Consider the following 24717-nt stretch of genomic DNA (forward strand, 5'->3'; position numbering starts at 1 on the left):
ATATTGAGATCATAACACTACAATTGTTTATACCTTAGATTTTACCCTTAACGTTAATATAACTAGCACTTTTACATCATTAAATAGTCCTCAAACTGTAGTTACTTTGATATCCTATTATTAAACATTTAAGCATTTTCCCCCATTTTTTAATGCTATAAGCTATGTGAAATGGTTTTTTTTCATTTTTTTAAGATTCTAATACACATGATATCATATATTTCTCTGTCTCTACTTTTTAAAATAATGACTAGACTTATGACTGATAACACTACACTGAACATATCAGACAGAATACTGACAAATTTCTAGGAACTTAATACAATTTCTGAAATAGATAAGTGGTTTTTATCTTTGCACACACAGCCAATTTTTCCTTAGGATAAACTAAAAATATATTTATTTGCAACAAAGGGTATAAATGTTTTTAAGGCACTTGATATTTATTTCTAACTCCCCTTCAGAGAAGTTTTACCAACATACACTTCCCAGCAGTGTATAAACTGTATTTCAGTCTCTCTTTGTCAAAATTTGGTATTATTAGCATTTAAAAAAAACTCCAAGTCTGTCAGTTTGACAAACGGTGGTTTTAATGTGGATTAATTTGATTACTAGTGAAGACAAACATTTATCTGTTGGTTAACATTTCTTTTCTGATGTTTCTGTTGAATCCTTTGCCCATTTTACAATTGAGAATTTCTCTTTCCAGCTGTCTATGTGATATCCACTTGGATGTCCATGGGCCCCAAACAGGACTCTCTTCTTCAGACCATCACTACCCTCTCAGCCTCAGTCTTACACCCATTACTCACTCGCTCCTCCATTTCAATACATGATTCTATATAGTTGCTCAGCCCAGTATCCTGCACGTCATCCTTGAGTCCTCCCCCCATCTCACCCCCCATATCAACTGCTAATTAACATCAGCAAACAAGTCTTATATTCATCGTCATCCTTTTTCCCGTCCTCACTGCCACCATCCTGGGCCAAGCCATCATCGGCTTTCCCCCTGAGCTACTTATAGTCTCCTTGCTAGACTCCTAGTGCCCACTCTGGGCCCCCATCAATGTGTCCTCTGCACAGAAGCCAGAGTGGTTTTTATAAAACCCAATTTGCATCATGTTATTCCCTTGTCCAGATCCCTTCAATGGCTGACCATGATATTTCACATCATATCCGGCCTCTTGGCTGTGCACTTCAATGCCTCCAAGAGCTAGCCTCATTTCTCTACCTCATCTCTCCCTGCTCCCACTGGCTCATGCTGGTGCACCCTCCGGGCACCATGGAAACCATGGATGTGGAACCGGTGGATGCAAACAGCCGACTGTATCTGATTCCGGAGTCTCAATTCATGGAAGTGAAGAGTCCAGGCCTTCCTGAATCTGGCAGTGTAACAGATGATCAACAGAGATACAGGTCTGCATCCTCTTCTCCAGAACCCTTGGGATGGGTTTTGGGATTCAGAATGTTTTGAACTTCAGAAAGGCAGTGTGATTGTACATATAATTTCTTTACAAAACATTCCAAGCAGGGTCCACGGCAGCATCCATTAATCAGAAACAGTATTTCTGCAGCAAAATATATGAATATTCACACCAAGTGGCACAGACAAAATCTATAAGTAGCTCATAATAGTAAACGTCAGGTTTGGCCGCCAAATGAGTCATGCAAACTTTTCTGGTTTCCAGGGTCTTTAGGACTTTGGGATTGAGGATAAAGTCTTGTGGACTTTTATTTACAGGAGCACAGAAAAAGTTTCAGGGGAGAAAAAGAGTGAGCCATAACACGTGTCTCTTTGAAATCGTACCTCTTCCATAGGGATGACCTGGGCATATCCGCCACCAGCAGCTCCTCCTAAACAAGAAAGCAGGTACCATTTGAAATGAGTTGCCAAGTATGGCTACACAGGAGCCCCAGGGACACAGGGACACACCTCCCCGAACCCAAGAGGGAGGCATGTGCCTGCCAAGATGTAATAACAACAGGCAGTGAAAAACATTACCTGCCTGTCAAAGCAGAACAGAAGGGACAAAGAGTTCACACTATGTCCCACTGTGTAACTTAAGGACTTTGGCTCTTTGTTTACAAAAAAAAAAAAAAGAGTAAAAATAATATAGCAAATGTCATTACAGCAAACATGAGAGTAGTTCATTAATTTAGTATTAGATCTATGTGGCTATGCTTCACCTAAAATGCACGTCCATTTAAGGACCAAAAAACTTTGCTAAGTAAAATCTACCTTATAAACTCAGACAAACACACCACAAACTTCTCTCAGTTTATTTTAGATAATGGTATATATGATTTGTCCTGGTGCTCATCCCTCAAAATAGTGAAGTTATTACATTAAAAAGGCTTCTCTTTCCTCAAACAATAATGAGACCTTCCATGTCCATATCATTTTACATTTTACCCTGTTTTTATATGCTATCTCATTTGGTCCTCACAACACCCTGGTAAGCCTGGTACTGTAAGTCTTTTTGCACTTTGACAGATGCAACTCAGAGAGGTTATGACGGGCTAAAGGTCACACAGCGGTAAGAGTCACAGCCACAAGTAAAACCTCAGCCTTCTTGTCCAAGACTAGTTCATGGCACTACATAATGTATGACATGCTGAGAGTACTTAAAGTTAGGAGTTATTAATATCTGTGACAGTAATACAAACGTAATACTGCTAAAAACCACAAAGTACCAGAACAAGCAGTAATTGCAGCAGTGACTGCCATTATAAAGTGAGCTGGAGAATGATTCATGATAAATCAATGAAGACTAGTGAATGTCGAGGTGCCAGATATCAGCCCAACCACAGCCAAAGAGGAATTTCATCCCATCTCCCCATCCACGGCCAGTTTCCGGAGCCCCTCAGGCCCCACACAGCAACTCTGAAGAGATGAATTATTTGGATGGAAAGACCTTTTACCTTGGCTGCAATGATAAAACACCAGTGTGAATGGCAGAGTTTCAAAACAGCTCAGCAGAGGAGGTACTAATGAAATGGAAGGCGTCGGCTCAAGGCTGGAGTCCTGAGTGAGAGCCCGGCCATTGCTCACCGGAACCCAGGGAACAGGCTTCCTGCAGGGGCTCCACTGACACCCGCAGCAGGATCAACCCCGGGGGCAACCATCACTGAATGTGCGGGGTTGGGGGGGGTACACGTAGGTATGAAATGTGCCCGCTCCTCCGATGAGTTTTAATTCCACATTCATTGGTGGTGCTCTCTTAAAACTTTCCTCCCCTTCTAAATTTTACTCCAAAAACTACACTAACTGCTAAATAAAGTACCTTTAACTCCAAAAGTCGGTCCTTGAGAAGGCTGCCTCAGACAGGCAAAGGAGTTGATGTTCAAGTGTGCTGTCAGCGCTTGGACAAGCCCAATCGTAACTGTACTTTTCCCTTCTCCGAGAGGGGTGGGTGTGATCCTGATTTGCAGAAGAAAAAAAAAGTAAATTTAATGGTATTTCCTCGACAATCTACACAAAATCAATCAGTGGGTACAAGAACCAAATTGGAGGAGAGAGACAGAGACCAGATCACTCCAAAATTCACTGCATCCTTCAATTTTCTTGGACTTTCATGGTCTATGAACAACTCACAGGCTATGGTTAAGCTAAAGTCAAGACATAAACACATTTATCCAGCAGTAGTGCCAATAACATGATCAACTTCAAAAAATTATCCACCAAAATGATTTAAATAATTAAACTGATGTCATTTCTTGTTGATGGATAATTTGGCTTCTGTTCTTCCAGGGCCATTTATTGGGTGCGTTATGTGCGCCAGGCGTAAGTCAATGGTCCATGAGATGTGAGGGATGGCTGGACCCCCTTATTAGAAGGATTCCTAACGTCCTCATTCATCCATCTTCTTCTAGATATCAGAGTGCAAGCCCCTCTTTGAACAAAAATTGTGCTAGAGGCTCATTACCTCCTGGGCAACCTATTCATTTCCTGATAACTTTTACAGCTAGAAAGTTCTTTGTCCTCAAGAGATCTCTGCATTCTTATAGCCTCCTACAGACACGCTAAGCCTAACCCCTTCCAATACAACAGCCCCCCAAATATCTGGAAGAAGTAAGTCCACAGCAACTCTGAGCACACTAAGGAGGTCACCTCTGCTCTGGGGGCTCATTGTTGGGCACACACCCTACAAAACCAAGCATCTCACCTTCATAGCATCATAGTATTAAGTAATGGGACAGGTGTGTACTCTATTTCCAAGTAAGGACCCATGAAATTCTCCCTTAGCGTATTCTAACCATTGTTACAAGTTTCAGAAACTCATTTTGTCTTCCAACTTGGTCTTCTATGGGTTAGATGATGTGAGCCAAGTTATAGGATACTCAACCCCAAAAAAACTGATGAGAGTTTTCTGAACCGCTAAACCCAGCGAGGTGACCACAAAGATGTAACGCAACTATCTGACCTCCACAGCAACACAATCAATCATTCTTTCAGCAAATATTTATTAAGTACCACTACATCTGGGTTACTAGGCCCCAGGGACACAATGATGACCACATGGACACCATTGCTGACCTCACAGAGTTATAGCTGATGGGAGATATGGAGAGAGAAACCAGCAATTACAACACAAAGACAGGAAATAGGGCAGGTAGATTGTACTATGAGAGCACATGGAAGGATGATCTAATTAGTTTGGGGACATCAGGGAAGGCTCCCTGGAGGAAGTAACATCTAAGCTGACAGCTAACAAATGAATAGGTGTTAGCCAAATAAAAGAGTGTGGGTCCAGGTTAGTTCATTTGCTAGGTTCTGTACTTTATATTTATTGGGTTAGTTTTTATCTTCATTTGATAGATGGGGACAGTGAGGCACAGGGATTTTTAAATAACTTGCCCAAGGCCACACAATTAGGCAATTAAGAGCTGGAAGTCAAACCTAGGCAAGTCATCTGCCTTGACTAGGTTATTTTTACTTTATTTTTGGCGGGGGGGGTGGGTGGGTGGTGGTAATTAGGTATTTATTTATATGGAGGTGCTGGGGATTGAACCCAGGACCACATGCAGGCCAAGCATGTGATCTATCACTGAGCTATACCCTCCCTCCTCCACCCGGTTATTTTTATGGATGGAAATTGTAAATGAAAATGGACAATTTAAAGCATGGGAATGGGTAAGATCAGTCAGTGAGGGTGAACAGAGTAACAAAAAGGGATGAAGACAAGAATTGTTAAGGACATCGTCTCTTAGGGAATAGTCAGAAGCAGCGAGCAAAAGGAAACTAATAGGAGCAGCATAAAGTTAGAGGAGGAAGAGCTGTGACAGGGCAGTCTCTGAAGGGAACCAGGCAGGTGTCCACAGAGTCAAATGCCCAGGAGGTGTGCAGCTGGGCAAGGATCGAGAAGTGGTCACTGGATTTAGCAACAAGAAGGTTACTGGGAGGGAGCTGGTGAGTTTCTGGGTGAAGTACACCTCCAAGAAGAGCCACAGGCATCACAATCTGATGTAAAGAAAATGCAGATCAAACACAGGGTAGATTAAGTACTGCACCGGCATTCACTGCTTGCAAAAGAATAGGGCTCTTCTTAAGTGTGTCATATGAAGGATTCCACTTGAATCCCCAAGGATATGCTCACATCGTGGCTGGAGAGAGCCAAAAGCAGACACGCCCAGAGATGACCTCCCGAAAACTTCAGCTAACCATCCAACTCTTAATTAGAAACACAGGACTGCTTAGCGTTCTGCCAACTAATACAATTCAGGAAAATCAGAAAGTAGGAAGTATTTACTGGGAGCAATCAAACGAGAGCTGCAATAAAAATGTTATTTCACCTCATTCCTACATTTGGCATCAGAATTTGGCTTAATTGTTATCCCAGCATCTTTAGCCCAGATTCCAAATTATCAAGTTGACTTAGGAAAGAATAAGCACCATGTTAATCTAATTTCTTTTTCTACAAAAACTCGGAGTTTACGGAGATGGGACTGTGATTTTTTTATTCATTATCTTCCTCAACTTTGAGCAGATTTACCTGCTCTCTCCAATTTTCCACAGCCTCGTGATGTGCTTATTAACTAACTTCTCAGAGGGCACTGTTACTATAAGCTTGCTGAAACTAAGGAATGTTGCCATTGCGTTTCTGTCACCTGTCCAGACACAGATGAGCAAAAAACCGTAGGAAAAGGAATGACATCTTTTCTAAGACAAATGTTATTGTCAACTACAGCAAAAATGTATTGGAGTACTCTATGACAATTTGGACATATATTAAAAGAAGCTCGCCACTTACTTAGAGGTCAAAGAGACTGCTTATGCAAAGAGAAGTCATAATCTAGTCAAAATCTAGAACCCCATCGGACATTATTATTGCCATCAGCCATGGGTCTAGCCGTGAACTCCAAAACTCTGTGCTCAAACAGCATATGAATATATATCACTCATCCCAGGCATCTGCAGGATTTGGAAAGCTTTTTTAAAGTCTTTTTAAACCTAACAGTAAAAGTGGGTAACTTTGGTCCATTTTGTTGTTTCCCATCATACTCGACCAAGGCAAATAGTTCAAAGGTCCTGACTCTTCTAAATACCTTTGTTTTTTCTACTCTGCAAGCAGTGCAAATAGAAGAATTCACAGGTATTTAGTTACTCTGGGTAGAAAATCAAAATCTTATAAAAGTCAATAAGTTGTTTTTACACTGACCAAAACAGTTTGAAACAGTAGAAACTATAAATGAATAAATAAAAATCAAATCAAATCAGGTACTTGGCACTCTACAGAAAAAAAATAGTGATGTCCATAATTAATTTTACTTTAATGTGAAATTCAGTCTATTCACAGACTTTGAATTTGGGTTTCTTTTTCAGCTGTGCAGTCCAAGTGATTCAGAGAAATTCTAAAAACTTCTGCGTGGAAATCAATAAAGGGCCGGAGATGGAGGGCCGTTCTGCATAGACTCTCAGTGCCCCGCAGCTGCACTCCGAGTCAAGTTCTCAAACAAATTCCTTTTCATTAGTGTAACTGGGAAAATATGTAAAACTCAAGAGCCCCTAAGATTCTCTTGGCATATTTCCCTGAACAATTCCCAATACTTTTCATTTTGTCAGGCAGAGCAAATAAAGTGATGTGTAGGTGTAAATACCACGGGATGTGTAGCTGATGAAATACAGATGATTCTGATGGAGTAAGAAATTGTAAAGTTTGAAGAATAGCTTTTTAAAACGAATTAATCTGTTCTGCATTTGGGTTATTAATAGTAGAAGTTTTTTTAATCTCATGGTTTTATATTTTAATCCCATTGCTGACATATTTAAATCACACGTATCCATAAATTCAAATGTACAATAACAAATACGTAGCTATTTAGGTTTATTGAAAAATTACTTGGGTATTTGAATTCTTGTAAAGTGTGAGAAAAGACTTATGTTCAGAGATAAAAGCAGAATACAAAACGGTATTTATGGCGTGATATGTGTAAAATGGACGGATGCAGAGAGAAAATCTTAGAAGGAAATATAAAAAGTTTTAATACTTCTGAGTAATGAGAGATTTAGTTTTCTCCCTCTGGAGGGGTAATTTATATTTGTAAAGAAGTTGCAGTTGTGTGTCTAATAGCTTGATAATATCACTTCTCCATAAGTGACCTGACCAAAATTCAAGGTGATTTTATTTCAAATCCGAAGTTTTCATTTTAGATTGTAAGTAAAATGGTCTTGCTGTTTTAAAGTGACCTCAAACATCCAGCTATTAAAAGATTAGATAACAAAGGTAGTTTACATGGTTAAAAGAGTAAAGTTTGTTGTGTTGGCGAGGGGAGATATCCCTCTCTTATAGAGTCCAGTGTGGTATATATTTCCTACGAGCCTGTGAGTTCTAAGACAGATGCACATATATCTCAAAATCCTACCTTCACAGCTTCTTTTTTAATGCAGTTGAAAGGAACACAATTTAACTTTTCTTCCTTCATAGGTCTTCACTGTGTAATGGAATTTATACCACAGTTTCAGAAGAAAAAATAAAAACCCCAAACCTTTGATCTACTGGGGTTAAATCTATATTTGAGAATTAAGGTTTAATTTTCATTTCTATAGGCAACATGGCAGTGGCTTCTTCAGCCCAGTTACACATCTAAATGCTAGCAGAGATGGTACCGAGCGATGTTTTGCTGGGTACAGACCTGCGGTGACAATTCCAGGCAGCCAGGCTGGTGGTCACTCTCCAGCATGTGGCTGGAGGCCAGGCCTTGATGGTGTGACTGCAAGTTAGGAATCTAATAACAATACCATCAGAGCCGTTATCAATTCTGGGTTCCCAGCTAAGGGCAGGGCCGTGTCTAGATCTGTGCCTTTGTTTCCAATATCGATAAATCCAAAACAAAGTAAGTCACAGCCGTTTCATATGCAAAATGGCCACACGATTCTCCCTTCCTAATCCCGAGATCACATCCCCCTGGGTTTTCCTAAGTCCTCCTACCTTACTCAGGGTGGGAAAACCAGCAAACCCACCTAGCAAGTCTACTTAAAGCCCAGAAGAAGGGAAGTCAATCTGTGGCTAAGATGCTAAACTTTCTTTGAAGCCCTTAATGTCCAAGAGCTAATTTATTCATTGCAAACAAACGTTTATCAAGCAACACTTGCTCTAGAAAAGCAACACTACAAGCTGTTTGCTCCAAACTCTGGGACCCAGGAGTCCCCCCCACCCCAGCCAGCCGGTTGCTTTCACAGATCTGGCCCAGAGGGTCAGATGGGGCCAACATCTCCCCTCAGCAAAGAGGTTTCCTGTTCCTCGGTTACGGGACATCAGGGTTGGGGTCCTAGGTTGGGGCCAACATCTCCCCTCAGCAAAGAGGTTTCCTGTTCCTCGGTTACGGGACATCAGGGTTGGGGTCCTAGGTTGGAAAGGGTCCCATTAGGATTGGGAATCCAGCTGCATGAGCCTGGAAACCTCAGGGAAGTTAAGCCACAGGCAACCTAGGTGCTGCAGCAAGGTATGAATTCCTTAAAGCCACAGCCACTGAGTGACTCCAGCTGCCCATTCCTCTTACAAAACAGTAGGAGAGGGAGATGGACAAAAAGGAGGAGGGAGAGAGGGGGAGGGGAAAGGAAGACGAGGAGGAGATTTGAGGAAATTATTATACCATTAAAGAGGTGATACGATGGATGATATCTTGCTTGTAGTTTTATCTTTATTTGTAGGTTTAAAAAACTGAATTCATCTCTAGGGATTTTTCCTAAGGAGATCACTGGATAAAGGCACAAATATGAACATCTAAGGTCATTAATTTCAGCGCTGTTTATAACGGCCAAAAATGGGAAATAATTCAAGTGCCCATCAATAGAGAATTGGTTAGATAAATTGTAGAACATCTCTCTACCATATTTTCAGACCTTTTTTCTGACTTGATACACTTGAAGAATTAGAAACATGTTATACTATCAATGGCTGAGCCACAGACATGCTTCTCGGTGCTGGGAAGGTGTATAAAATGAAATCCACCCTCACCCAAGGCATTTTTACCACCCTCCTCACCCCCAAGCCCCATCCCCCAGCACACTGAAGAATCTGGGATGTGAGCAGTGGATTGTTATGCAGTCATGCAAAAATGATCACATGGCTCTACCCTGACTCACAGGGAGCTAGGTAAACGATGTATTGTTAATAATCAAGTTGCTTACAGAATGGCATGTGTAAGATGATCTCACTTATGACAGACTGTATCTCTGTCAAGAGGGTCTCAAATGTTAGCAGCCGTTTCTACTTTCTTGTTTCTATTTTCTGTATTTTTGGAATAGTCTTACACGTATGCATGATTTGTACAACCCGAAAAAGAAATAAAGCACTTACATGAATAATTAGACATGTAAAAACAGAGTTAACTGAGTCAAGTCCAGTTATAAAAACTGTCTCTGCCTGTTAACAATAGGATTTTATGCCTCAAGCCTTGGCCAGTATATCATTAGTAAGTCAATGCAATGACATTTCAAGACAACAAAGGAATTTATATGGTCTCCTGATGCTCCCTTAGGTCACATTAAATAAATATCTGAAATCCCTTGTTTTCTATCGTTTTTCAGCTGGTGAATGTATTTCTTTTTTTAAAAAGACGCAAAATAAAACCAACACTCCTTTTCAAGAAAACTGGGCATTTGCCTTTTATAAAATGAGCAACACAAATGAAAATGGCCCAATGTTAATTCTGAAATGCGAGAAAGGAGAAAAGAAATCATGAGTTTTATAACACAAATTTATAAATATTAAGGATGTTAACTGAAAAACCTAAGTCTCACACAACTATCTGTTCATTTCCCAATGTTATTTCCAAGTAGAACACAAAAAACACCCTGCTCAGTTCAAAATATTTTACTTTCAATTCTTATTTTGATTTTTATCGTGAAAAACAAAATGAAAAGTCTAAGGCGGAACCAGAGTGATCAAAACCTAGTATGAGAAACAAAAAGCAAAGTCCTGGATTAGGAACTCAATACACTTTATGTTCTGCGGAGGAGACTCATTTGTTTGGCACTGAAAATAAAAACTTACCTCATATCAAATGAAGGAATGCCAAGTGAAACAGACAAAATAATGTTAAGTTGGAGAACAGGGTGGATTTAAGGGGTGTGGCGACTGATAAAAATAGGGAATTTAGGGAAGAGAGTTCTATGAACATGTCTTCCTAGTAAATAAAATAGGTTTTAAAAGCAGTCTTGGGGGGAGGTATAGCTCAGTTGTAGAGCACGTGCTTAGCACAGGTCCTGAGTTCAATCCCCAGTACCTCCATTAAAAAAAAAAAATCTAATTACCACCCCCACAAATAAATAAGTAAATAAAAGATACCCTTAAAAAAAAAAGTTGTCTTACCCAGCTACTAAGACGTATTTTCCATCTGCTTGATCCTTTAACCTTTCCAGCAGGGACAAACGTACTTTGGCTTTGCTTTTGCCATAGATTTCAATTTCATCTGCAAGCAATCCTATCTCCTTGGCAAGGATATCCACAGCCTTTGGAGTCTGTGCTCTTGAAATCTCAATATCACTGGGTGGGGGAAAACATAAGAAGAGAGTCCTCTCAGCTTAGGTGGTCGCCACTAGAGTAGAAAACAGCCATGCACCATGCCAACAATTAAATCAAATGGCTTTGTGGTCCTTTCTCCCAAGGATTAAGCACAACTGCTAACAATTAAAGTGCAAGAGAAAACGATACATTGCTTTTGAGAAGCCACTCTTAAAAACTCATAAAAACCCTAGAATTCTGCCTGGCTACACGTACATGGATAACACCAATGCATTCGGAGAGGAGATGGTGCATTAATTACAATGTGCCCAAAGGCCCCCCACAAAGGTAACTCCATGACAGAGCACAGCGCCTTCTACGGGTCATTGCCGAACTCGCTGACCAGGAACAGAGGGGTTATTGCATAATGCTCTCTTAGTGGGCTAGCCACGTGTGTCTCTTGGCGATTCAAAACTGTGGAAATGCTATTTTGTTTTTCCTGCATCCATACTTCCCTCTCTCTTTCCTAGTTCAAGTCCAAAATCATATTTCATTAATTACATAACTGTCGGTAAATGGAGCTAGTGCCCGAAGCTCAACTTCAGACACAGGAAATTTTAGGAACGCCAGAGGGTCGCTGGGCAAACAATCGAACTATTCTATTTTACTGGCAAGATGCACACACCGTCGCTCATCTTACAGGAGTGCTATGAAAATCAGCATGTGCTGAGCGTCTCAGAGTCTTTTGGGGCTCCTGAGCTCAGCTGCTTCTTTTACTGGGGGTTCAGCCCATCCATCAGTCTGAGATTCGGTCTTGAGGGCTGACAACTGATAAGAAAGCAGTTTCCTGACTCACCATGGAGCCCTCACTTGGGGAACACAGCGGTCTCCACTAGCAGGCAGCCCCCTGCTCTGACTTTTTTTTTCTGTTGCTACTGCTGACAATTTCCTCATACTACCTTCTCTTCTCCTCCATGACCCCACGAAGCTGATCTGGGTGCAGGAGATAACAGTGATCCTACCGCTAATGCTGCCTTGGCCACAGCACACTACAGTGGGAGAGGGAGGATGTGGGCAGGGCTCTGTGCTTGCGGCCAGGTCATCCCTTCCCCAGGTCCGCCTGCATTTTCCTTTCTGGTTCTCCTCCGTCCTTCACTGTCCAGGCTCCTATTTCATTTTGCCTTCCTGGCTATACCTTTTTTTTCTATTTCCCTCCTCCCACAATCTCCTAAAGTGAAGAGCCTACTCTTGGAAAACCTCCAAGGTTTTCTCTTCACTAGCTGAAGAGTGATAGTGACTTTTCGAGTGATTTATGAACTACTGGGCCTGCCTTTCTCTCCCTAGTGACTCTAGAAGTCAAATTTGGTTAAGCAATTTAAGGACTTTCCCCCTCCCTGCCAGCAGAATTTATTTTGATTTGTACAAAGACTTGGGTACACCATTTGGCAGAGTCCAGCTCAATCTTTTAAATCTCTATGTAAGTAGAGTTTACTCATTTACTTTTAAAAATAGAAGGTCCTGTAACAACGTAAGTAACTTCAAAAAATATTTTATGAAACAGATTGCACAACTACAGGGATGACATTACAAAGACATTCCTTGGAATTTATGTATTAATGAACACAGAAGATGACTAAGATGTTTAGTCTATTTGCGGGCTGAAAACATAGCCTGGAGGGTGTCACCAGCCTGGTGGGTATAACTGAACCACAGTGTTCAGCGATGGCCCAAGGAAACAGAGGTCAATTCTGAAAAGCAACTGGTTATCAGGTGAAAAATTAGTTGATAGTTGAGTCCCGGAGGTGTTACCTCCTACACTGCGTAGGAGTGTATTCCCTGCTGGCAAACGGCATCACCTGGGTAAGCCCTGGCCTTATGCACACCCTGCAGGAAGGAGGTTGGGCCAATTCACTGGAGGAGGGGCGGCCGGCGGGGTTTCATCATGAGGCTGGAAAACTCATTCGTCTGGCTCAGATATCTTATCTAACGAATTATTCTCAAATCACATGCTGAGACTAGGTCTGTAGTTTGTACTTTCAAATTTACACAGAGAAAATCTGTAGCTTACACTTCATTAAACATCACTCTGAAGAAAATATCCATCTGGACCCTCCCAGCATCCTGTCAGATAGCAAATATCACCATGCTCTGAAGAAAGCTGAACTCCACTCCCACAGGGAATGGCGTTTGGTTTGGTCGCTCATTTATCCCCAGCGGGGACACCTACAAGGCCCTTAAGACCAAGCTGACATGGGTGTCAGGCCCTTCTAACGCTGAAAAGCATATTTCACAGTATTACATTACTGTATTTCATAAATCTGTAAGACATTATCTTATGGACCGCTGAGAAGAAAGAATATTGCCATCAAACACAGGATAGATACATCATTCATAATAAGGTGCATCTTGATGTCAGAAATTAAAAAACCTACATCTTAGAATTGATAGAATATGGTAAACGTGTTTACTATCATTTCGTTTTAGAGGAAGTAAATGATAGAAAAAATAGTGCAGCAATTTGATGAGAGAAAATTATCCACCATCGGCACCATAACTCATAGGAATGAATTGTGGCCCCATCCAATGGATAACTCTGGATATCTAAGGCACCTTGGTGAGCTGACGACAGGATAGATAAACCACCCAGATACCTTGGTACAGGGGACAGGGGCTGAAGTTTCAAGCAGTGAAGTCTCCACCTACTGTCCTGCTGCTCTCGGAGCCACCTCCTCCCGCTCCCGACCACGTTCTTCAGGAGGGACAGAAAGGAAAGCACGTTAGAGAGGTAAAAGGCGATGGGTTACGTATCTAAACTATGAAAATATCATTCATGGATATTTTGTCATGAAAAGGAGTAAAAATGGCACAATAATCCAAGGGAGTAAGAGGAATAATCTTATCCACCTGTAATTTAAAGGTGCAGGCTTCTTTTTGGAAAAAAAAATATATATACATATATATATACAGATATATATGAGCTCTAAGCCCTATTATATGAATACTCATTACCGGCATCAAGTACATGGATTTAAATTATAGAATGGGTTCTTCACCTCAGAAAAGATACAATGAAGGAAATATGAGAATGCATGAAGGATTAGCTGGTATGCCCAGCTTCCAAAGTTTGCAACACCACTGCAGCCATAGTCCTTCTACAGTTGATATAACAGAACAAGCAAATTGAATTATTAAATAGTGATTTTATATCCACACACACACACACATATCTAGAAATAAAAATTTTAGTTGAAACGTAACACGATCCTTACAGAAATGCACCGCATCCCCTTTTGAAGTAAAAACTTTTGTGCATTGCATGTATTAAGAAAGAAATGAACTAAAACCTGTTTCGGTTTAATTCTACTGTGGCAGGAAATCGGGCTCAGGCTTCTGTACCGCCACTTAATGCCTCTGCTGGACGTCACCATCTCTGCAGCCTGCAGTGCCAGAGAATGCACAGCTTATGTGCAGAGCCAGAGACCTGGGGCTTTAGGTCACATAGTGGTGGTTTCAAAAGACGTCCACAAACTCTTTAATACTCCTGTGTTCAAGATGTGAGCCCAGTTCCATTGCCCTTGAATGCGAACTCACATTCATATTAGTGGCTCACTTCTAGCAAAGAAGAGAAAACGAAGGGTGTGACTCTAGAAACTAGGTCATAAAACCTACTGCAGCTTCCCCCTTGCTCTGTCCTTTGATCCCACATTCTGGAGGAAGTCAGCTGCCACACCGTGAGCAGCACCATAAAGAAATCTACATGATGTGGAACTAAGGCACCCTGCCAATAGCCAGTGAGGAATTAAACGCCACATGCCAAGAGCCATGTGGGTGTGCCATCTTGGAAGCAGCTCCACTGGCCCCAGTCAAGCCTTCAGATGACTACAGCCCCAGCCCACATCTTGATTTCAACCACACAAGACACTCTGAGCCACAACCATCCAGCTAAGATGCTCCCCAATCACAAACCCACAGAAACAGTGAGATAATAAACATCTGTCATTTAAGTTGCTAAATCTGCGGGTAATTTATTATACAGCAATAGATAACTAACAGCAGACCCTGATTTGGGTCCCTGCTCCACACACGTCCTGTGACCAAACTTAATTTTTCTCGTCTCTTCTGTCAAATGGGAATAACATCTTATAGGATTGTGGTGGAAATTAAACGACATTATGGGTGTAATGTAAAAAGGGTTCAACACTGTCACCTAAACGGAAAACACTTGCAAAATGTTAGCAGGTATTCAACAAAGCTCCAAACTCAAAAAATTCTCTAATAGCCATGTCAGACACACCTGAATCCGCAGGGCTGCAGCAAGGAGACTCACATCTTCTGCGACGAGACCACTCCCAAGGACACCAGGGGAACCACACCCAAGCTTCCCTGGAAAAAAATTTGAGGAGTAAAAAAAAACAGAGACTATCAGCATATTAGCATTTATAACCAATTTTGCTCCTTGCAAAAAGCCAGGATGTTGAATCATGTTCTCATTTGCAACCAAGGAAGTTAGGATGTCACAGCACAGCTACAGGTAGGTTCTGGCACAGCCTTGGGGCTCTCAGTTGGGCCACGGACTGGCCTGAAATCACGCCTCTACCTCTTACTAGCAGTTGTGACTTTGGGCCTGGTAGGTAACGTCAGTCAACCTTGCAGAGTTTTGAGAGAACTGAATGTGATATGGTATGTAAGGTGCTGGGCCCATAGTGTGTATATTTAAACAACATACAAATTGAAAGCAGTTTCACTTATGAAAACAAAGCATAAACAGGGAGACCAAAACACCTACAGGATAAGCCCAGCCAAAGGGCTGCATGAAAGATCAGGCTTTCTTGGACAATTTTTTAAATCCCTGTCATAAAAGTGATAGAATCAATTTTCCATCAAAACTGAGAAGTTGTATTTTAGGATATTAATTTTGAGGATTACCTGGATTTCAAAATCAAGACACATTTAGAAGTCTACTTTGGTTGGCATTTAGGAAGTTTATGAAAAGTAAACACACATATAAAATGCTTTAGCCTGTTTCCTCCTTTAGAGAAAAGAAACACTGCTAATGGTAACCTTTTTGAAGTAAAAAACTATTTTCTTCCTTTTTGGACCACTCTAATTTTAAGTTATCCATTTTGCTGACAGTCCTTTGCAAGAAAGAGCTTGGAACATTTAAGAGCAAGTATTTTGTGATGTTCTATTATCAAACGTATTAAGGCTGTTGGAAAATCATATCCCTGAGGTACTGTTTAAAGATTAGCAATATTTCAGCTTTATAAATCATATTTAGGCAAAAACCAAGTCTAGAGACTGAGAGAGATTTGCTGTCTTTCACTTGAACCCCTAGATATCTGATCTAAAGGTCTTGTACAACCAAGACAGAAGAAAAATATTCTTCTCTCATTCTGATCTCTATCTTTAAATGATGGAGAAATAAAAAAAAGTGCCACTGAGGAGCTGGTATCAATTTATAAATGCATATTCCCAGAATACAATCACCAATACCCATGTGAATGAAGACTATTTCACCCACAGAATTGCACAGTAATTAATTTCTCCCATAATCTCAGCCATTGCCTTGAATAAAATAGAACATGACTAAAATCAACAAAGACACTCAAACACAACACAAAAGGCTCATACACACATTTTCTAAACTTTAGAGGAATCTTGTAGCAACCAATATTTCTCCTTTTAAAGAAAGTAATTTGAATTTCAGCAGTGCTTTTAGTGTTTTCTTTTCCTGCTGCTATGTTCCAACCAATAAAATTCAGTGTAAATTTTTTATGGAAAAAAAATCTAAGATAGTTATCTCAAGGTGACTGGGTCAGAAGTTAGTTATTTCCTTTTCCATATTTCAAAGATTTTCCATCATACTGTCACTGTAGTGCTTTTGTAGTAGGAACTCATGCAATCTTAAAATGGAATTCAGAAGTTCTGCATCTGGAGAAATTGAAGCAATTAAGATGGTAACTCAGAGAATCAGAAATACATTCTTAATAGATTTCATGGCTAAGGAGAATCAAAAAGGAAATCATTACCTCACCCCCCACCCGCCACCCCGCCTATGTAGAAGCAGGGCCCCACCCAATGGGTTGTCTACACTCAGCCTGTGAGTCCAGCCGGGCTCCCATCCCAAACCAAATGGATCTTTTCACTTCCCACTAAACACTCCCCACTAACTCACAGTTCCTTCCTCCAGGGACAAGTCAATGAATCACTTTAAATGATGGCCTTTCATTTTAATTTTTCTTATAATAACCAAACTTTCCACAATAAGAAAATTCAAGGCTAAAGCGTTATAATACTGTCCTTGGAAGTCAGAACAGCCTTTCTCTGACAGGAGCTGTTTTGAGACCACCTGGGGAATTTTAGCAACTTTGATTAGCATGAGCCCTGGGTTGCAGCCCAGGGTTTCCTCCCAACTCCACACTATAGAATTATGTTTGCTTCAAATGATGCTATGAACTACTCTGACTTATAAAGCTGTTGTTTGGATACTGTTCTCTGGGCCAAAGACATTAGACCAGTTTCTCCTTTGTCCCGTTTGGTACATCAGAAAATAAGACTTAATATTAGGGTACAAAGTGATTTTGCATAGGATGTATCTTGCCCTTTAGCAAGCAGAGCATTACAAAATCACAGTCTGCTGCTTTCATTTGAAATAATTTTTAAAAAAATAAAATTATTCTTATAGCTAGAAAACTGAAGACTGCTATGTCCCTGTTTTCAATCTAAACATTCGACTCATGCCACAGAAGAGTGAACAGATCCAACAAGTTAGGTCTAATTGTTTTCCGAGCACAGCTTCTGGGATATCAGCCATCACGAAAATCTCTCTGGGGATTAGGTATTCAATAAAATGCCTCTATAGAATTACCTCATCATAAATCACCATATCCAATCTATTTTTATAAGGGGGAGGGGGACCTTGGACCATTAAGATGAATAGGAAAATTTCATTATAAAGCCCTGCCTTCACCCAATCATAAGTATATTGAAAATTCTTTTCCTCAAGTTTAAATAAAAGCAACTTTTCTTTTAATAATGCTTGAAAAAGTCATTTGTTTAAAATGGAAAATTACATACAAAAGAGAGGAAAAAGGCCTTTCTCCAATTTACTCATAGATTAAATTTTCATAGTAATCAAATTTGCTAAAATTTAAATTTTGTTGAGAAATGTAATACTATTATAAACAGTATCGACTAGAAAATGTTTGTCCACTTAATCTGCGAAGCATTTTTCATCTTTGCCTTTGCCCTGTCAGCCCTGTTTTTAATTGGGAGACAATTTCAAGGAAATGTCTCTAAATCTGCAACTAACTTAAAACTGCAATTAATCAGAGTACAATTCTGAGTCCATGTTTATTCATTCATTCATTCACCACTCAGTATTTACTGAGCCCTTCCCACGGGTCAGGTGCTATCCTGGGCACTGAGCATTCGAAAATCAATAAAACTACTACTACTGGACCAGATAAATTAGAAATAAACTAACTGCAATCAGTCTATGCACAGAATCATTAAATCAAAACATAACACTTGGTCTAAACATATGTCAACTTCCATATTATCACAGGACTCGGAGGCATTCCAAACGGACATTGAAGTAGACTCTCCAATCTCCATTAAGGATTGTGCCAAAACTGTCCTAAACATATAAACTTTAATTAAAAGATACAAGAAGTAAACATCATAGCAAGGAAGCATTCATTAAAATAACAATAATAAAGTAAGTGACTTTCACAATCTAACTAGGATTCTAAGCAGAGAAGCAAATCTGGAGTGCATGTCCATCATTTGTGGGTTAGGCACTGGGTTTTTTTCAGGAAAAAAGTTATGCCCAGAAATTGCATATATTTAGTGCATGCCTCCTATTTGCTAAGAAGAGCCATTAATCTCATATTCACACATATTGTACCTCTAACTGCTTCACCTGTGCGCTCATCTGTGAGCTGAGTACCTGAGCATTCTGAGAAATTCCTGAGCATCTTCCCTTCAAACCACCCCAATCCATCTCGTGTCCTTCAGCCCCAAGGGGTTTTTAATCTGACTGGTCAATTCTGGGAGGAGCTACATTTCCTAGAGAGGAAGGTGCATGACTTCTCTTTTTGAAGAAACAATTATATGAATTTCCGTAACACTTTTAGTATATATCTTTTCTAATATATTCCAATAAAATTAAGTTTAATAATTTTTTATTGGAAAAATGTAAAATAGTTAACTCAAGGTGACTGGATCAGAAGTTATATTTATTTTCTTCTTGATACTCTTCTGTATTTCACTCTGTGTTACAGGGCTGTCTAAGTTTCAAGATCTACCTCTACTCATTTTGGCCCAAGTTCTGATCAGCCTTGGGGGGAAAACCACTGTCCTCCAGGCCTACTCAGCACAGCCCCCACGGCCCGGCCCCCAGACTAAAATTTGGAGACCGCAGGTAACAAGGAAGGAGTGTTCTCTGCCCACTCCGCCACACGTCACTCAGGGACTTGAGGGAGTGGGCTGGGTGTGGTCCAAAGCTTCCTTAGCCTGAGTGTCTTTCTGTGAATGAGAGAAGGGTGTCGCTGCTGGGCCAGCTCCTACCGGCCCCTTGGCTGCGTGCCCTGGTGCAGGCACAGCTCCAGCTACCCCGATGTGGTCCAGGGCATGCCTGGATCCCTTGGCGAATACCATCGGTATTAGTGCCCATCCTAAGACTTTTTTTGTTTCTAACGGTGACTTTCACACTGAAGTGACTTTGGGTCTACCCGCAGGGGAGTGCTTGAGGGGTCACTGCAAAGGGGAATTACGGACATAGGAGGGCTGGTATCCATTCCCAACCCTCCCAGCACTGTGCTTTCATCTGCTTTTACATGCTGAGGTTCAGTGAAGATTTCCTCTGGAGAAGGGATTCTGTTGTTTTTGAAAGACTTGAAAACTACTATTTCTAGTTTAATTCACACGTATACAAATTACCTACATTAGGTCACAATCGACGTAACTGCTCGATGCTAGAGGCCAGCAGGGGGATGTTCCAATGTGGGAGGAGGAGGAGGAGGCTATTGCAGTTGGCATCCTGGCTTCTTCTTTTTGCCCGACAATGTGGTTCGAAAGTCATGTAACCCAAAAGGCACATCAACATTCTCAGTTTCCTATTCTGTGTACGTATGTTGATAGCAACCAATGTTTCAGGAACATACTCTCTTCTGAATAAGGTTCATCTTTCTCATAACAATCTTACCTATTTTTATCAGCGGTCTGGCACCAATTTTAAGACATTTACCTGACAGAAAGTCATGGGAACAATTGAGAACAGTAGTTCCTGGTTGGATCCAAGAAAGAGGAATCTCTTCTGGCTTGGGTGAGCCTAAGACCACAATGTCAGCCTCATGTAGCTAGAAAGAAAAAGAAAAATGGCACACAGGTTTTAAATTGTAGCATAAAGACCTGAAGATCAACGTCAAATGACTTCAATGTAACAGACAGGAATCGCCATTCCAGAGTTCAGTTCCACACTGGTGCCATGGACAAAATCACGTAACTAATTTACTGATATAGCTCATAGTAGTACAAATAGATGTGATCATCATATTCTAGAAAGGAAGGAAAAGAAGGCTTTAAAAATTTCTTTTGGGTAATCATTTCAGCATATATATTATGTGTAGTGTTATATTGACATGTTTTCACCACTAACTGCAACACCAAGAAAAGGATGGGGCCCAGGAAACTGCACTGACGGGAGGAGGAGACTGCCAGGTGCATGGAGAGGGTGGCACCCTGACACGCGCACCAGCTTAGGAGGGAAACAGGGGTTGTTGCCGGGAAGCCACTTGAAGATCTGACCAGTGCAGGGGGACTTCTGGCCTCACAACTGCACAATCAAAATCAGACCCATATGGAACTTTTACCAGATCCAGGGAAGGATTTTCAAGAGCTGGAGAAAGAATTTCATTTTCTGTGAGGCCCTGGTTAGTCAAAAAAAAATTTTTTTAAAGGAAAAGGGAAGAATACAACCACTACTACAAAACATATTCATTGTGTCTGTCCTGTTTGTATCGTGACAACAGAGCGCTGGAGGAAGACGTCTGCTGGGACAGTTACATGGAGAAGTAGGGTCAGAGGCTGCTTCTGGCCTCAACCAAAGAACAACCACCTGCCCCAGTACCACCTAAGCAACCAATGACTTCAAATGGACCCATACGAAGAGAGAGAGAGAGATGAAGAAGGAATCATCTGAGACTGCAGGGAAAACAGCGACAACTGTGCATGTCAGCTCACAAATATGTGAAGTTGGTGTCATTGTACCCATTTAACAGACAAGTAAACTGAGGCTTAGGGAGTGTTAAGTAGCTCCATGGTATGTACTGTCTCCCCCAGCAGACCTAGTCTTGGAATCCTTGATACTGAGGTAGAAAGAGAGGGAAGCTGACCGCCCTGCGCTCTCCAGCGCTGATGGCCCCTCTCTCAGTGCTGCTTCCACAGACTTAATGCCCTGCAACTGACTGCAGACTCTGTAGAATTAAACAGACAGAAACGGAAGACAAAACACAAAAACATGCCCACGGCCACTACCCCTACTGGTTCACCCAACCACCCAATGGCCCAGTAAGTGAGCCATCTCCACCGGTCCTGTCCCCTCTCAGCTCGGACAGGCCGACTGCTTGCTAAAGATCACAGGGAAGAGCCAGGCCAGCTCCTCAACACTGTTGAGCAGGAGGCTGCATTCGGCTAAGGTCTCAGGAATCTTGGGAACAAAAAAGCCAAGGTCTAGAGCAGCTCCAAGGTCCCCCGACAGAGGAGGAGCACAGGGACAACTTAAACAAACGTCTTTTCAAAGAGCCGATAAAGCCAACTCTTATAGGTTAACATCCCAGAAACACCTGATCAATGTGTTTGATTGATCATACCATAGGGAAAAGCCATTCACTGAGTGACGCCAAGGAGCCCACCGGGGCTGGCTGCTTTCAGAACGGCCCTTATAATGAAGGAACAGGAATACTGAAATGGTGCCTCGGAGCATCCACTATAGGAATCACATTCAAAAAGAAGAGGTCTCCGCTGGGAAAACCACTTTTTTCCTGCCCAAGCGACCCTGTGAACCTGAATCAAGAAATTTACAATCAATCTGCCAGCAATCTAAGGCATTAACACCACACAGAACTGAAGCCTTTGGGGTGATGTTGTATTTAGACTTTGAGGGTGATGTTATATCTAGGGGGAAAATGTGTTCTTGTGGAAAGAGCTTTTTAAACATCTGATGAGAAAACGTATCTCCCCTCTTACCTATACCACTGCAGACACTCAACCACAGCAAGACTAGAGAGGAACCCAAACATTTAATGCCAGTTTCAAGTATGATCAGCGGATAAGAAATGCCATTTGGCTTCATCTCCACGTTCGACGGCGGCAAAAACAGAACATGTAAAAAGCAGCTATAAAGGAAGTTAATGTGCACAAGACTGCAATGCTCATTTTGGGAAAAGCCAAGGATCACAGGTTCACTCAAGTCCCCCCAGAGCACTCAGTTTCCTACACGTGGTATCTTCAGTACAACCTGTTCTTTTCATTACCTATAAATCTTGGAAATCTCACTTCGACCCCTTAACTCCGTACCTAGACTCCACTCTAAAGCGGGCTGCGCTCATAAGCAACATGGGACGGGGGGAAAGTGGGAAGGCTGATCCCACAGAGAAAAGACAAAAATCTCCTCCCTTAGCAATGATCGCATTGGAGATGCTAACTCTTTCTGGAAAGGGAAAGTGCTAGATGCTCAAACCAGGAAATAACCCCGGGAGGCCCAGGCAAGGGTTTAATGAGCTAAGATTCAAGGAGAATTATCGTCTCACTGGCTGTTTCTACTTTCTTCCTCCCTAATGGGAAGGACCCTGGCCAAAGCCTGGCTTGAAACTTTACCTCATAACAAAATATTGCCTTCTCTGCTGAGACTTGAGTAGAAGCAGCTTACAGAGAACCGCCCACTCCCCAGGCGGAAGACCAAATGTTAAAACAATCGCAAGACACAGATATGCAGGCATTCATCGTGGAGCATGTGGGAGAGTTCAGATTCCATGAAAACTATTTTTCTCCAAGTCACTGATTTCCAAGGGGGGTGGGGTGGGGACAAGTGTCAGAATATGAAGAGGGGGGAGACGGAGGACAGATATGACTTGCAAAGTTATAAGGAACATCATAGCTCTGCACTGAGCAAATGAAACGAGCATTTTAAAATTAAAACTATAGAAAGGATAGCCCCACCCTCCCGGCTAGAAGACAGAGCTTAGCTTCTGCTATCAGTGGTTTTGGAAGGGGATACGTGAGAATCTCGGGTATGAGACAGATGTCTGTACATACAGAAAGCTGGGGTGGATTTAAGAAAAGGTTTGGAGATATGTTCTGAAGAATTGTGATTAAATTACCAGAGACCTTTAAAACCTGCTTCTACAGCCTTCAAATGTTAGCAGCGCAGCTCAGAAAACAATGTTCAAAATGAAGAACGTTGCTTTAAGAAAATCAACAACAGGTGCTTTCCCCAGCAAAGACGGGCTTCTAAAATTACGGTCACTGAAGAGAATAAAACAGACCCAGGATTCCTTAGTGAATATACTCTTTCATCTGCCATCTTCCAGGTGCCAGTTGGCGCAGACATTGAGGATGCACAGGATCTGAATATGAAAATCCCTGCCTTAAAAAAAAAATCCCTGCCTACAAGATTTTAGAGCTGGGATCTTCAGGATGAAGGGGCAGGACACACCACTGGGCTATGGAAAAGAAACAAACATTTGATTTCTACTTATTTTGCTCACAGTTCGTAAAATACTTAAACATTCTGCTAGGATTTAACATCGGCTCAGGCCCTGTGACACCGGGCAGCTGTCACACACAGTAAGCACAGGAGTCCTGAGGGTGGGAGCCAGGGGGAGAGGTGGCCCTGCCGTGGTTCTTTCGCTTTCAACGAACTGGAACACTTTGTGGTTACTGTGAGGTGGATTCAGTGGCTTTAGCGATCACACTGCGTTCCAGAGAAAAGTCTTCCCTGTGCTCTGTAATGACAGGGAGCGTCTGTGAAATATGTGGCATGGAGGCCCCTTGGCTCCCCAGTGGCAAAGTCACAAAAAGAGGGAAGTTTTTTTTTTTTTTTTTTTTTAATGAAATGTCACTTTCTTTCAATAAATGCCATATTCCTGAATTGGCTAGCCTTTTCTTGGTAGTAGACAAGTGGCTGTCAGACCGGGCTACTCCGGTTGCCCTCACACCATCAGACGTGTTTTAGAAAGATTACTCTGGATGCTGGATTGAAAGGGGTCCGAGGGGCTGAGAGGGAATGCACGACACGGCCACAGGCGGAGGACACAGCTGGTTGGAAGCTAGATGTGTGGAACAGGGTGGTCAGGGAGGATGGGGACACAGGCTGGGATTTGCCAGCATCGTAAATGCGGTTAAAACCAGAAGCTTGGATAGGACCTCTAAGGGAAACAGGCAGAATGGGAGGGAAAAGGTGTTTAAGTGTAGCCCTGGGGAGCACTCATCTTAAATGAAAAGAGAAAAGGAATAAATGACGGGGCTCAGGTGTGGCCCAGAGGCAGGAAAGGAGGACCAGTGTCTTCAAGCAGGCTAAGGAGTAAGGGTGTGGTCCGTCTATTTGAATGACGCCCAATGGCTAAGCAAGCTAAAGGCAGAAAACTCCATTTCTGGCAATTAGGAATTCATCAGTGACTGCATTATAGAAACGGGCATTGGCAACCATGCCTGGTAAATTCTGACCCTTTGAGTCGAGTGTGTTCCCTGCATATGGAGATTTCACTGA

General features: G+C 41.7%; 1 protein-coding gene across 1 annotated transcript in view; it reads right to left on the bottom strand.

Moving 5' to 3' along the window:
• The window catches only part of MTHFD1L (methylenetetrahydrofolate dehydrogenase (NADP+ dependent) 1 like), a 166952-nt gene that overhangs the window by 120062 nt on the left and 22173 nt on the right, over positions 1–24717 (bottom strand). The window contains exons 8-13 of the mRNA XM_031456547.2: positions 20197–20308; positions 15241–15329; positions 13598–13695; positions 10815–10988; positions 3285–3421; positions 1808–1854 (exon numbers count right to left, since the gene is read on the bottom strand). Of these exons, the coding sequence (XP_031312407.2) occupies positions 1808–1854; positions 3285–3421; positions 10815–10988; positions 13598–13695; positions 15241–15329; positions 20197–20308 (657 nt within the window). The remainder of the gene's footprint in view (positions 1–1807; positions 1855–3284; positions 3422–10814; positions 10989–13597; positions 13696–15240; positions 15330–20196; positions 20309–24717) is intronic.

This window comes from Camelus dromedarius, chromosome 6 (genome assembly GCF_036321535.1).
Source record: "Camelus dromedarius isolate mCamDro1 chromosome 6, mCamDro1.pat, whole genome shotgun sequence".
Classification (NCBI taxonomy): Eukaryota; Metazoa; Chordata; class Mammalia; order Artiodactyla; family Camelidae; genus Camelus; species Camelus dromedarius.